The sequence below is a fragment of the Peromyscus eremicus genome, chromosome 14, assembly GCF_949786415.1.
Source record: "Peromyscus eremicus chromosome 14, PerEre_H2_v1, whole genome shotgun sequence".
NCBI classification, from domain to species: Eukaryota; Metazoa; Chordata; class Mammalia; order Rodentia; family Cricetidae; genus Peromyscus; species Peromyscus eremicus.
Genome location: NC_081430.1, coordinates 57,380,600 through 57,394,202, shown reverse-complemented (window position 1 = coordinate 57,394,202; position 13,603 = coordinate 57,380,600). Strand labels below are relative to the sequence as shown.

General features: G+C 53.8%; 1 protein-coding gene across 3 annotated transcripts; it reads right to left on the bottom strand.

Annotated features, from left to right (window-relative positions):
* Nucleotides 1-388: 388 nt before the first annotated feature.
* On the bottom strand, nt 389-7,728 carry Dlk1 (delta like non-canonical Notch ligand 1). Of its 3 annotated transcripts, none has more exons than XM_059279378.1 (6): nt 7,464-7,728; nt 6,168-6,231; nt 5,605-5,735; nt 2,893-3,034; nt 1,093-1,372; nt 389-918 (listed from the first exon to the last, which is right to left on the bottom strand). In XM_059279378.1, the coding sequence occupies exons 1-6, from the start codon at nt 7,528-7,530 to the stop codon at nt 625-627; spliced, it is 978 nt and encodes a 325-aa protein (XP_059135361.1). In that variant the 5' UTR covers nt 7,531-7,728; the 3' UTR covers nt 389-624. The 3 variants fall into 3 exon arrangements, with proteins under 3 accessions (XP_059135361.1, XP_059135362.1, XP_059135360.1); XM_059279379.1 differs by having other exon boundaries at nt 389-867; XM_059279377.1 differs by having other exon boundaries at nt 389-1,372.
* Nucleotides 7,729-13,603: the final 5,875 nt, after the last annotated feature.

The following is a 13,603-nucleotide window of genomic DNA, read 5'->3' as shown; positions in this document are numbered from 1 at the left end:
TGGCCCAGGGTTGGGAATGGAGGTCTCACCAACGGACACAGCAGCCAACCTGGGGGCTCTCTTTGCCTGACACACAGCCACTACACACTGCAAAGTCACAAATCAATTGGAAAGATCTAAGGGTTGCGGTGTGAGACTGGATGTGAGTGCGAGTCGAAGTGGTGTGTGAGAATTAACGAACGAAAGAGTTTAGCCCTTTTCACAGTGAGTGGTCAAGCACAGCATTCGTGTGTGGTTGCACGAGGACCTGGTGGCTGAAAGCCCCCCAGGAGAGGGACCTCAGCACCAAGTCCTGGTTCTGTTACCATGTTTTTTTTTGGTCTTTTTGATTTTATATTTGATAGTTGATAGTTAAGAGTTTAGAATAACATACTATTTCTTTAACTCATTTAGAGATGAAATTCTTATTATTATTATTCATTAGCATGCATTGAGAGGGAGGAATGGGGTTCTTAGATAGCATGGCAGCACGTCACACAGCAATGCAAAGACAACACATGTAAGCATAGCGTTCACTAGATTTCACACAAAAGAGAGCAAGCTCTGCCACAAAGAGAAGCACAGACCGCATATAGCAAGCGCTGCGGAACCCCGATACTATGGAGGGACCTAGGGGGACGTTGCTTAGATCTCCTCGTCTCCAGCCTCCTTGTCGAAGGTGGTCATGTCGATCTTCTCGGGTAAGATGATGTTGACCGCCAGCTCCTCTCCGCTGTTGTACTGCAGCAGCAGGTTCTTCTTCTTGCGTAGCATGTGACTGTAGCGCAGGTTGGACACCCAGGTCTCGCACTTGTTGAGGAAGACGATGACCACGGTGCCCAGCACCACCAGGCTGGTGAGCACACCCAGGATGGTGAAGCAGATGGCCTGTCCCTCGGTGAGGAGAGGGGTACTCTTGTTGAGCTCTTTCATGGACACCTTCAGGATGTGGTGCTCGGGCTGCTGAACTGGCAGCTCGTGCACCCCGGGGGTTACGCGGTAGGTGAGCCCGTAGCTGCTAGGCAGGTGGGTGACCTGCACAGGGCTGGCCCCGCGCTTCTTCGCGCACGTGGGACCCATGAACGGGGGCTTGCACAGACACTCGTAGCTCACCTGGGTGTGCTGGAGGCAGGTGCCCCCGTTCTGGCACGGGCCACTGGCGCAGTTGCTCACCGGGCGGCTGCAGGTCTTGTCGACGAATCCAGCTGGGCAGCGGCAACGGAAGTCGCCCCCGATTTCGGTGCAGACGCCATCGTTCTCGCATGGGTTAGGGGTGCAGCTGTTGTTAACGATCTCGCAGAAATTGCCCGAGAAGCCAGGGGGGCACAGGCAGGAAGCATGAGAGGCCTGGCCCTCATCATCCACACAGGCCCCTCCGTTCTGGCAGGGAGAACTGGAACACAAAAGACATGGTAAAGGGCCCTCAGGGGCTGGGCTAGGGCAGAGCAGGAGGGGCAGGGGGCAGAGGTGAGGCTCCTTTCTCTGGGCCTTCCTTTGGACCTGACAAAAGAGCAGGGCTCAGAACACATCAGGCTAAGATGGGTATAATGCCAGCGGGGGAAGGGGGGAGCGGGCACCTGGGACTGGGACCCCTGGCTTGGAGGCTCATCAGCTGCCCAGAGGTGGGGTGCCCAAACACCTCACCTTGTCATGATGTCAACCTGGTCAACCAGGAACAGAACCAACCTCTCATGCCCTCTCCTATCTCTTATTTCATCTCTCAGGCAAGAGCACAGATTGTTAGTTACTACACAGAAGGGGAAACTGAGGCTGGGAGAGGGAGCATTAGTAACAGCCCAAGTTTAGGGTAAGATCCCTCAGACGAGGAGGGCATCCTGGGCTCTCCAACAGGAGGTCTGCTGTTAGGGCTCCAGTGTGTGCCCCCCACCCCACTACCACCCCTTATTATTTTTATTTCTAGTGGAGTGGGCCCAGCCAGCTATTGTGAAGGAAACCCTTGGGGGCTTTCAGTAAAAGAAATACGGGTTGTATCTACGCTGGCGGGAGTGGTGTCTATGGTGAACTGTTTAATAGTGGTCCATTCACCCAAGTGCAGCTTGCAAACTGAAGCTGTTTGCTCAGAGTGGAGCACACAGAGCATTTAATGTAAGTGCTTTTAAACGACCTAGCCCTTTGTCATCTGATAAATGCCAAAACTCTGGGGAAAGAAAAGCCGCCCCCTCCCCACACACACACAAGGAATAAACGTTGCAACTTCAGCCCTGGGGCTGCAAGTAGCTGGGCTCTGAAAACTTCCTAAGGGCCCCCGGGCTCTATTTTGACAGACTAGATCAAGTCTGTCAGAACAGAACGAGTTGAAAGGTCTTGTCCTGTGTTCTCCCCCCTTTAGTAAACTGCAGTAGAGTTCAATGGTCACTACCTCCAATGTCCTTCCTGAATACAGATCTCTAGACCCCTATGTTCCTGACTGTTTGAAGCCTCTGCAGATTCCTGGATCTTGGACAGCAGCCCCAGAGCCTCTTCCTCACTATGCTAGCCGATACTAGTGCCCCCTCCCATCTCCTCCAATCTCCTCAGACATCCCAGTAAATCCAATTGCAATGACCTAAACTGCCTCCTACAATATGGTAAGTGGGTTTCACAGCCTGGTCCTGCTGAACTCTGATCTCTTATTATGTTGCCTTTAGAAAATTATACAGCTTGGCATCTCTGTCCCCATCTCAATCTGCTGTCATTCACTGGCATCAGGGCTTGGGAACATCAGGGGAATATGAAATTGCCTTCAGGATCATTTGAAAAAATTATGGAAATGACACAATCCTCCATAAAAGTTCCCTACCCCGTCAGAGTGGAGGATGGGGCACGGGTTGCCCGGAACACTTCTTTTATCAGGCGACAGGTCCTATGGGGTTGGATTGAAAGGGTCTTCAAGGGTGAGGTGAGAATATTTACCCATTGATCACGCAGGGCCCATCCTTGTTCTGGCAGTCCTTTCCAGAGAAGCCAGGAGCACAGGAGCATTCGTACTGGCCCTTCTCGAGGTCCACGCAGGTTCCATTGTTGGCACAGGGGGTTGAGGTGCAAGCCCGCATGTCTGGAAAACAGAAAAGCCTGTGCTTAGCTTTCCCTTTCAGAGGCCAGTGTGACAGGAACCCAAGCGGGGTTTGTGGGAAGAGGGGTGCAGTGACTCCCCTCGAAGTCCTGAAGTGCTGAGGGTCAGGAAGCTTAACTCTAAGGTCACTAGTAAGAAAGCCAAGGCCATGGGTAACCAAGATAAGCAGCTGCACCCTTTTCCTGGCACCCTTGCAGTGCAGCAACATGACCTTCACCACGGAAGCCTTTGTCCCTCCACAAAACAGGGAGGGAGCCAAGATTCCCTAAAGTCTATCTGTCTCCTTTCTCACATTCAGCTTCTCCCATTTAGGGAAAGGGGTCTCTGCCACCTTTGGAGCTAGACTAACACTTGGTAGGGGAGGGCGGTGGGGGGGAGCAGACACCAGCTTTTCACACTTTCCCATCAAAGATCCCCATCAGGAAACAAGAAGTCTAATTTAGCCCCAGGGCTGCCTCCCCACCCCGTGGTCCTTCTGTTCTCTGGTTCTGAACTAAGGGGGTCTAGGGGTAAAAGGGCTGCATCTTTTGAAGGCAGCAAAATTAGAACTATTGAGCGCTTTCCCGTCGGCGGCTCAGGCTTCCATGAACACTGCTGTATTTCCGAGTGCTCTGACACCCCCTGTCTGGCTCACTTCATTATTCGGGCTCAGCAAGCCCGGGATGGGCTGAACAAAGGGGCTGGGGCAAGGGTTCTCTGACTGTGGAGACCCCAGCTGCCCAGCAGGGTCAGGAAGGGACCCTTTGTGGCTGCTCCAACCTGCTGCCCCAGAGCTCAGCTCCTTCCCACTCTGCCTCAGTTTCCCTCCGTATTCAAAGAAAAGCTCTCTGCAGCTGATCTCTGAGTGTTTTCTACAATGTGAGCTGTAGAAAACCAGAGCTGGCCAGAGACTGCAAGTGAAGGCAGTCCCAGGGGAGGGGGTCCCCATGCTAAGACCGCATGGGGACATTTTTCTCTCCTTTTTCAAAGAGACCTGAACCCTGATGGAGGGGAGACCAGCGTCTGTGAAAAATTCTGTGCACCGTGTTGGCAGACTCTCTGCAGGAGCGCGTCGTGGTGCAAGGAAACCTAGAGAGGATTTATCTTTCTGGGATAGCTCCAGCAAACTGTTAGTGTACTGAGCCTCTGAAGCTGGCTCTGGCTTCTCTGTCCCTGCTCTCCTACCACTTGGAATCTTGAATTTAAGATAAAGATCTGGTGACCACCCCTAGACTATACTGCTCAGTCCCCCTAAACACCAACTCTCCAGAGCCTCCAACCCCAAAGACGGGGTGAATCGCTGCTGTAAGGACAGGGCAGAGTGGGGCTCTGCGTAAATAGCAGCTGTGGCCAGGCCGGCAGCAAGGGAGAGGGGCAGCAATTACCCAGGGGCTATTTCCCCCCTGGGACAACCCTCGACCCCCACCATTTCTACCCAGGCAGATAGCCTTTGTGAATTTGATGGAGAGAGGCTACGCATGTTGAGGGACCTGTGAGGGGGAATTCTGTCTGGAAAGCTATTCCAGATTCTGATAGCTAGAAGGGTGGGAGCTAGGCTAAAAGCCTAACCCTAGTCAGTGGTTTTTCTAGCATCCCCAAACAACTCAGAGCAGTGGCTGCTGCCGCTGCTGCTGCTGCTGCCGCTGCTACTGCTGCTGCTGCTGCTGCTGCTAGGGGCTGCAGAGCTGTGGCCAGAGCATGAGTCAGCTGCAGCAAAAACCTTCCCCCCCACCCACTGTGCCACCACTTGAGGAGAGGGAGACCATAGACAATTTGGGGTACGGAGGCCCCTTTGCTTCTCTGATCCTTGGTTTCCCTGTTTGTCACTCTTAATGTTGAAGAGATAGGTCCTAGGGCATCTAGCTGTCTGCCTACCTATTGGGATACCATCTCCCAGGGGGACACACACCCTTTATTCCCCAGGACTTCAGTTTGCCTGGACTTTGGGGACAGATTTAGCAAATGCAAAGGGTCCTACAACAATGCAGCTGTCAGTTTACAAAGATCATATAAATTAATGAAATCAGCTGACAGCATCAGTGTGCACTTTAACCCTTCCTCAGCCGCTCCCCACCACCAACCTCCTGCCACACCTGACTCCCCTCCCCAACCCTGTCCTTCCTTGTGGTTTACATTCAGCCCCCACCATCACCACTCAGCATCAGCCACCCCTCCATATTTGTTTACTGGCTCCCCTTTCTTGATGTTTGAGCCCTGAGAATTACCCCTCCCACAGCAAACACAGAAGACACCCCCCCCCCATCTCCCAGCTCCAGGTACCCGCGCAAGTAGCCCCAATCCGTGGTCCAGCCACCCTGGGCATGATGTGTTTTATTTTGTGGCTCTTTATTCAACAGGCAGTTTCCCAGCACCCCCACCCCCAAGTCTTGGAACCCCCAGAGGAGCTGAGGTGAACAAAATACAGTCTCTACGTTGAGGCCCAGCAGGAAACGTATATACACTATAGATCACATACTACAAATAGAGAGCCTTAGGGTTCTGGATTGTAGCTCCAGACAGGGAGAGGGGTGGGCAGGGAAAAGGGTTGAGGGTGGGCTAAGGTCAGTGCTCACCTATGTTGCAGAATTTCCCTTCCCAGCCGTCCTTGCAGAAGCACTGCCATGGTTCCTCACAGAGTCCGTTGATGCAGCCAGGGGAGGTTACGCACTTGTCACACAGGGGGCCCTCCCAGCCCATCTCGCACCTGTGTGAACCAAGGGGAGAGAGAGGGGCACATGAGGAGAGCAGGGGTCCAAAGAGGGCTCAGGCTGTTTTTCTGCTGGGTGGAGAACCCTTGGTAGTCTTTGTACAGTGCCAGGCCAGTGGGTCCCTGGAGCAAACAGCAGCCACCTGAATGGAAAACTCAGAGAAGGGGCTCAAGGGCAGAAACACAGGGTCTTCCAGACCCCCACAAGAACCACATTTGATGCAGTGACCCCCAATGGTCTCATCCTGCAAGACATTTCCCTGCCCCCCCTTCTCCTGCCCCCTCCTTCTCTCTCCCCCGCCCCCACCAGTTTTCTGCAGGAACAGGAAAGCTGTGACGCAGTTTTGTGGCAAAGCACCCCCTCCTTTTAGCCTGGCTCCAAAACCCCCTAGGACCCCACCATGGCCCCCAAGAAACTTACTCCATTACCTGCAAACATTGTCATCCTCGCAGAATCCATGTTTGGGGTCGCAGGCTGGGTCGCATTCAGCCCCTGAGGAAGAAAAAGAAGGTACGCAATTCACCCCACAAGGCCCACAAGGCCTAGAGGACACTACCTAGTCCGTTTTCTCTCAAGTGGCCCACTGCCCCTCAGTAGGGGGGATTCAAAGACCCTCTTGGATCCTTCCAGCTTGGCACACAGTAGGCACTTCTTGTCTGTGGGTGGATGGTGCCTCAACCTACCCAGGAAAACAATCCTGCGTGTTCCTAGCCATGTGATAAGCACAGCATACCCCTGATTCTCCAAGTGCAAAGCAGACACCTTTCTTCCAAAAGAAAAAAGGAACCCCCAGACCACTAAATGTAGGAAGGGGGACATTGAAGAGGTAGCCTTTGACCCCTGGGCATTCAGTCAAGCCCTTTCTTTTGCAAAGTGAGCTAAAGGAGAGATGTTGAGGTCTCCAAGAAAGCTAAGGCAAGTCCACCTTAGTGACCAGATTTTCCCCCAAGATTAACCCCAGTTACACCAGGCCAAATCTTTTCTCTCCCACTTCCCCTACCCCACCCTGGTCACATTAAAAGAACTGCGCAATAGCTCTGCAAGGCCTCACAGATTCCGACACTAATAGACACCTACTGTATGCATCTACTTAACCGACTCTCGGGTTTTCCAGATAGACCCCCGCCCCCCACACAAACCACTGGCGGAGTGGAGGCTGGGGTCGCTGCGGGAGGGGGGCAACTCTCTCGCTGCCAGAGACAGATGGCCGCTGCAGACAGGAGTGTCGCAGCCCCTCACCTAGAGAAACGCGCCACGCAGGAGGGGCTCCGGCTTTGCTCCTGTTGGAAATTGGGGGCTACGACTGCAAAGTCACCCCCTCAAAGCCCCCAGACCTGTTCCTAAGCACATACGCAGGGACAAACACCCCCAAAGTTGCACCCAGAGCCATTTTTTTCTTAAATACCTCCCAGGGAAGCCTCCTTTTTCCATACCTCCTCAATCCGCGCAACGACACCCCTCTGAACGCCACTTCTGCTGGGCAAAAAGGGTCTGGGGCCCTCCACCTCCCGCAAACCCCAGGACCCCGGGACTGGGCTAGGCACACAGGAGTGGCGCAGGGAGGGTGAGGTGGGTGCAGTGCGGGGCTTAGGGTTAGGCGGGACGGGCGGGAATTGGGGCGCACGGGACAGGGAGTGTGGGGTGGTCGGCGGGGGGGGGCGGGTCGGCGGGGCATCGCAGGCTTCCCCAGAGGGGGCGCGAGCCAAGCCGCCAGGGGGGCTCACCATAGGTGCTGTGGCCGAAAGCCAGCAGGAGCAAGAGGACGGGCAGGAGGGCTCCGGTCGCGGTCATCTCGGGGCGGCCTGGGTCGTGGTCCGGGGAGCGGCGGCGGTGCAGAGGGGGCTCCGGGGGCTGCACTGGGCTTCTGGTTGCGGACGATGAAGTGGGCACCGGCGTCCAGAGGAGGGAAAGCCAGGGTTGCACCGGGGCGCACACTGGTAAGTGCGGGTCGCCGAGGAGCTGCCGCTGCGGCCCGCGCGCCGCCTTTTCGTACTGTTGTCCCCCCCCCCCCCCGCGGCCCCCGCCCACGCCCACGCCTCGCGCGCACGGGGCAGGCGCCGGCCAGTCCCGGTGACCCACCCCCTGGCGGGGCCGCCCCCCAGTGCCGAGGCGTCCGGAAGCTGCTTGCGCACGCGGGCGCACTCTTGGCTAGACGGGTACCTGCGCACGATGGGCACGCGGTCCGCACACAGGACAGCACGCGGCGGAGGCGGCGGCGGTGGCGCTCGCACAGGCCCGCTTAGCGCAAGTCTCAGGAACCATGCCGGGCGGGCGGGCGAAAGCCCTAGCACGCACTCAGAATACAAAACGCTCACAGACATAGTTACTTAGGGCTTGGGTCCCGCGCACACATGGCGCGCGGGTCAAAAGCCCAGGAGGACCCAAACGCACACCACGAAGATGTGGAAGATGCACATGATCACAGATGCACACACGAAAACGACCACAAAAAGCCGAAGCCCCCCGACCAGTCTTGCCATTGTGGAGTATGGGGAAGGTGCAGATGCACTTGCCCCACGGAGTCCCAACCCAACCACACCTTTCAATACAAGCACACCTTAATACCCCTCCTTGGGGCAGAGGTCACAGACCAGGGCAGCAGGAACTGTCCGATCTGCTTCAAGCAGAGGAAGCGCCAGCTATGAAAGACTGAGCGTCTCCTGCCTATGCTGCCCCTCCACGCAGCCCGCCTGTAAACACAGGAGACCACTGGTAAACACCGACGACATCCTGCGTCACCCTCTCCCCCTCCCCTCTTTCAGGTACTGCAGCCATAGCCTGGGCCTTATCGTGCTGAAACATAAAATCACTGACTCTTTCCACCATGTACAGCTACACACCTGATAGGAACACCTATGCCCAGTCCCCTAAACTGTCTCAGGTTCATGGAGTCACCCAACACACAAATGACCCCAAAGCACACACAATCGAATTCATCTTTGTCCACAGTGATACATGTTGACAGTCTCATCAATATGTTCGCAGTCAAATGCAGGCAAGCATATTTTGTAGCTTTCATCAAGGGATAGCTAAGAGGATGGAAGTTGGGGGGGGGGATACTGATTCTGCCAGAGTCTCTGGGGGTTCACTAGGCAACCCCCTTACCTGCCATGCTCCCAGCAAGGGTTTAGAGCCTTTCACTCATCTGGAAAGCCGCCTTATCTCCTATACTGAGGCTCAAAAGGAGAAGGAGGTAGCTGAGTGGACTGAATCATTTAAGGGGCCAGGGAGATGGCTCAGTGGGTAAAGGTGCTTGCAGCCAAATGAGTTCGATCCTTGACTCCTGAAGTTGTCCTTTGGCCCCCACAGGCACCCCCTTAAATAAAATGTAAATAGGGTCATTGACATAGCTCAGTTGGTAAAGGTGCTTGCTACCAAGTCTGATAGGCAGAATTTGACCTCTAGACCCTACATGGTTACATGGTGAGAGACTAAGAGCTGTTCTCTGACCTGTACATGCCTCTCATGGCTTGCACTCACCCTTTCTCTCTGTTATCTCTTTCTCTCTGTCTCTCTGTCTCTCTCTCTCTACACACACACACACACACACACACACACACACACACGCGCGCGCGCGCGCACACACACACACACATGCACACGCATGCACGCACTAAATAATAAATAAATAGAACTAAAAATAAAATGTAAAATCTAAAAATAAAGAAATGTTAAAAATCACAAATAAAATACAATGTAAATAAATGTTTTTTAAAATGTGGAAGTTGGATAGATGACTCAGCAGCTAAGAGCACTTACTGTTCTTCCAGAAGACCCAGGTTCAGTTCCCAGCACCTGTATGACAGTTCACAACTGGTTGTAAACCCAGTTTCAAGAGCACCAGATACACATGCGGTGTTCACACAAATAAGCAGGAAAAATGCTTAAACACATAAAAAAAAAATCTTTAAATAAGATAAAATGGGAAGAGATGTTAGGATTTGGGGTGGTCATTCAGATAGACTTAATTTGCGTGTATTAATTTACATCTAGCTCTCAGGTGTTGTGAGCTGCTGTTTCTCTAGTCATCACTTCCTTTTCCCCACAGTTGGGAGGACTTGAGGTTAGCCAAGGGACTTTAGCTCTTTGAATCTGCGGGGGGGGGGGGGGGGGGCGGGGGGCGGGAGGTTGTACTTCAGCCTAATGGGGAGCATCTAACCTTGCCCAAGCAGGTTTGGAGACTTTTGCTATCTCGGGGGACTGAAAGCCAGACGGTGAGAACTCCTAGGAAAGAAAGCTGGGCGTGGGCATGTGGTTGGACCAGAGGCTGAAAGAACACTTCCCAGTTTCTTGCGGGGGGGGGGGGGGGGGGGAAATACGGTCCTTTCTTGTATTCTCTACAGGAGCCTCACATGGCTATGGCCTTGGGGAAATAGCTTCTGTGGCAGGCTGGAGGGCATAGTTAGGGTACCCCTGAATTGGTGTGGACCCACTGACTTCCATGGACTCTTCTTGTCTTCAGCAAAATAAACAGAGACCAGCATAGCCAGTATTTTTGTTTTGGCGGTGGGGGGTGGTGTTGTTGTTATTGTTTGAATTTTTTGTTTGTATGTTTTTTTACCCAAAGCCCCTGGTTAAAGTGAGAGTGGCTGGCAGGTGCCACTGCCTCCTCCTTTGAGATCACCAAGGTCTCCTTGGCCCCCCTTCATCTCTTCCTTCCAAATCCCCTGACCTCAGGCTCCAAAATTATCCCATGTTGTGCAGTACAGCAGGCAGACTGGAGGGGCTGAGTGCTCAGCCAGAACTAAGGAGACTGGAGGATCTTGGGGCTGGGCCACTGGGATAAAGGGTAGATTCCTGCACTCCTGCTCAAGGCAGCAGAAAAAGTGGGCTACACAGAGCACAAAGAGCCCCAGAAGCAGTGAAGTGAGCCCCTCACATAGACTCCTTTTCCCTCTCCTAAGCCCTTCTATATCCTGCCCACCCTGGGTTTGGAAAGAGAAGCAAGTCGCAGGGGCTGTGCCTAAATGTCACAGGCTTAAACTAAAGGGCACTCCTGTTACTGATGAGCACGTGCTTCCTAACCTTAGATCCATGCCATGCCAGTCCTCTCCTTCTCTGAGCCATGTTTCCATGTCTATAAGCAGAGACCGCACACCTGTCACTGAAGAAACCCTCAGGGTTTTGTAGGCAGGAAAGCCCAGTGCCAGGGTTTTGTAGGCAGGAAAGCCCACCGGCAGCTGGGGCTTGACTTCAGCCCCAGATAGCTGGAGGGATCTCAGAGGAGAGCAGACAGCGTCCTCTTCTGGAGCCCCTGCAGAAGAGGCTTTGGGGTGGGGGAGTTTCCTCTTTCAAGACTCACAAGCCCAGGAGTTTTATGAGGGTTTGCTCTGGTCTCAATAAAGCATTTGTTAATGCTGCTGGCTGAAGATGCCTGTGTAATGAGCAGATGCCGAGAACGAATGAGTAGCACAGGGGCACTGGGGCGGGGTGGGGGGTGGGGGGGAGACTGTCACAGGCTCAGAGGCTGTACTGAAAGCATGAAAATGCCAATCCAGTCCCTTGGGGAGAAGTCGGCACAGTCTGCCTTTTGCTGAGCAGATCTTGGGGGCTGGGAGTCACGCCCCACTCCTCTATCTAAGCATCCCTCCCCTGCCCCTCCCCTTCCCAGGCGTCTGCATGCAGACCCCTGGACTCACAGTGGTGAGGCCAGCAGCCCCCTACTGCTAAAGCATTACAAGCAGTCACCATAGCAGGGTGTAGCAGGGGTGGGGGGCGGGCTATGCAGGAAGCAGAGACTGGATCGGCTCTCTATGGGGAGGGGGGTCACAGAAAAAATCTAGGCTGCCTCAGAACTAGGCTGCTTATCTCTGGCTAAGCCAAGGACTCTAACTCCCAGGCTCTGGCAGGCATGAGAGGAAGGCAAAGGGATTCTGTCCTGCAAAAGAGATGCCCTGGCTGGGGGTCAAAGTTTTCTGAAAGAATCCAAGAAATGCTGTCTCTGGCCCATTCCCAGTACCCCACTCCCCTCTTCCACGCCCCCCCCCCCCCCCCGCTTCCCCGCCATCCCCTCTCACTGCCTCCAGCCCTCAGCAGACCACTTGGCCCTTGATTAAATACAGAATCGCTGGTCAGGGAAGCTCAATGGGGTGGAGCTGATGGGCCTCTCAGACAAACCAGTCCTGGTCTGCACAAGAGGGTTAGGCCAGCTGGTGGGGGGAGGGGGCTTAACCCCAGGTTGACATCTTGCTCCACACCCCCATTGAGAATCTCTCAACCTTGAAGCTTTGTTTCTGCCCAGACTGGGCTGTAGGTTTAGGAGGTGATAGATTCTCTGTCGATCAGTCTACAGATAAGTAAACTGAGGTCTGGTGAGGTTCTTGGGGGGGGGGGGCGGCAGTCAGTGGGAGTGTTCTGTGCTAGCCCTACAGCTGAAATTCTCCATCCTCCATCTACTCAAGGACATTGCCTGCCTGCCCCTTCCCTTTCTTCTGCTCCCCCTGCCCCTCCACCAAGGACTGGTTCTTCACTAAAGGGGGAGCAGAGACGCAGGCACAGGTTAGGCCTGAAGCTGTGGCCCCGTCACCTGCTGAGCCCCGCTGCCTCCTCTTCTTCCCCAAGATCTCATCTTTATTTATGCTCCAGTAGAGTGGGGTTCAGCTTCACCAGAGCTTCCTCACAGCCTGGAGCTGTGGGGCTGCAAAGCCATTTCAGAGCTGAGCACCTGAGGCTTGAGAGCTTTGCAGATAGATGGCCACAGAGTAGCAAGGCTGGGAATCAAACCATGGCTTACCGGCATACAATTCTCAGCTTTCTGCTCAGAGGATCAGCTACAGGGGCAAGAGAGAATATGGTGAGCAGGGAATAGGACCACCACAGGGTACTCCCAAAGCCCTGCTTCCTCTCTTGGGGTAAGAGGGGTAGCTCAGCAACCTCGGATGTTCAGGCAAACACCAGAGACAGAGATACCATGCTATGAGAGATGCTTGCAGAAGAAATCCCCTCCACCCTCTCTCTCTGCCACAAAGGGGTGAGCCAGAGGCGGAAGACAGAGGAAAATGAGAGGCACACGGGGTACATTCAGGCTTGAGAACATGACGGTCCTGTTTCAAGTTCAATCAGAGAAAAGGTTCTTCAGTTTCGAGTGCCTTTGCATGCAGAGAGCTGGGACTGTGGCCCATGACCTCAGCAATGCGAGCCTTGTGTTGGTCTGATGTGTGGACCAGAGACATGCATCACGACCCACAACCCCCGACCCACTCTTGGGCACACAAAGGCCTTCTGGGGGTCACTGGGGCACAAATCCTGCACAGTCTCAAGTTCCCATGTAGGTCTGCCTATAATGTGGGAGAGAAAAGTGCTCCATTTCCCCAGGCCCTCACCCAGCTTTGGCATGCTTGAGAGACAGAATCACATTAGCATTGGTTAGTGCAGGGTCTTGCCTCTTCTCCAGACATCACCAGTTTTTCCTTTATCGGTGATAAGATTAAAAAATAGACTTCTTGCTTCTTTCTCCAGTGCATTCCACATGGATATCAAGTTCGTCTCATACACATCAGCTAAATTATCCTCTTAAAGGGCACCACTGAGTCATGCTGCAGAGGTGGAGCACTCTGGGGGTCTCTGGAGGGGTTAAGTGACTCCTCACATCTCCCCCTCACTGTGAAGGTAAACTCACCCTCCAACCAGAAGGGAGGACATTCAGAGGAATGAGGAGGTGTTTTTTGTTTTTTTTTTTCTTAAATCACGTAGCTGCCTATACAAGCTTTGGCAAAGGCTGCAATAATTCTTCACTTATCACAAATTCTCAGAAGTTAATTTTCCATAAAACAGTGAGTGACTCTCCTCCTTAAATGCAGTATTCATCCATCCAGAATTAGTGAAAACCCTACTGTGTGCCCAGGAAGGGAAAGGAGCTCTGCTA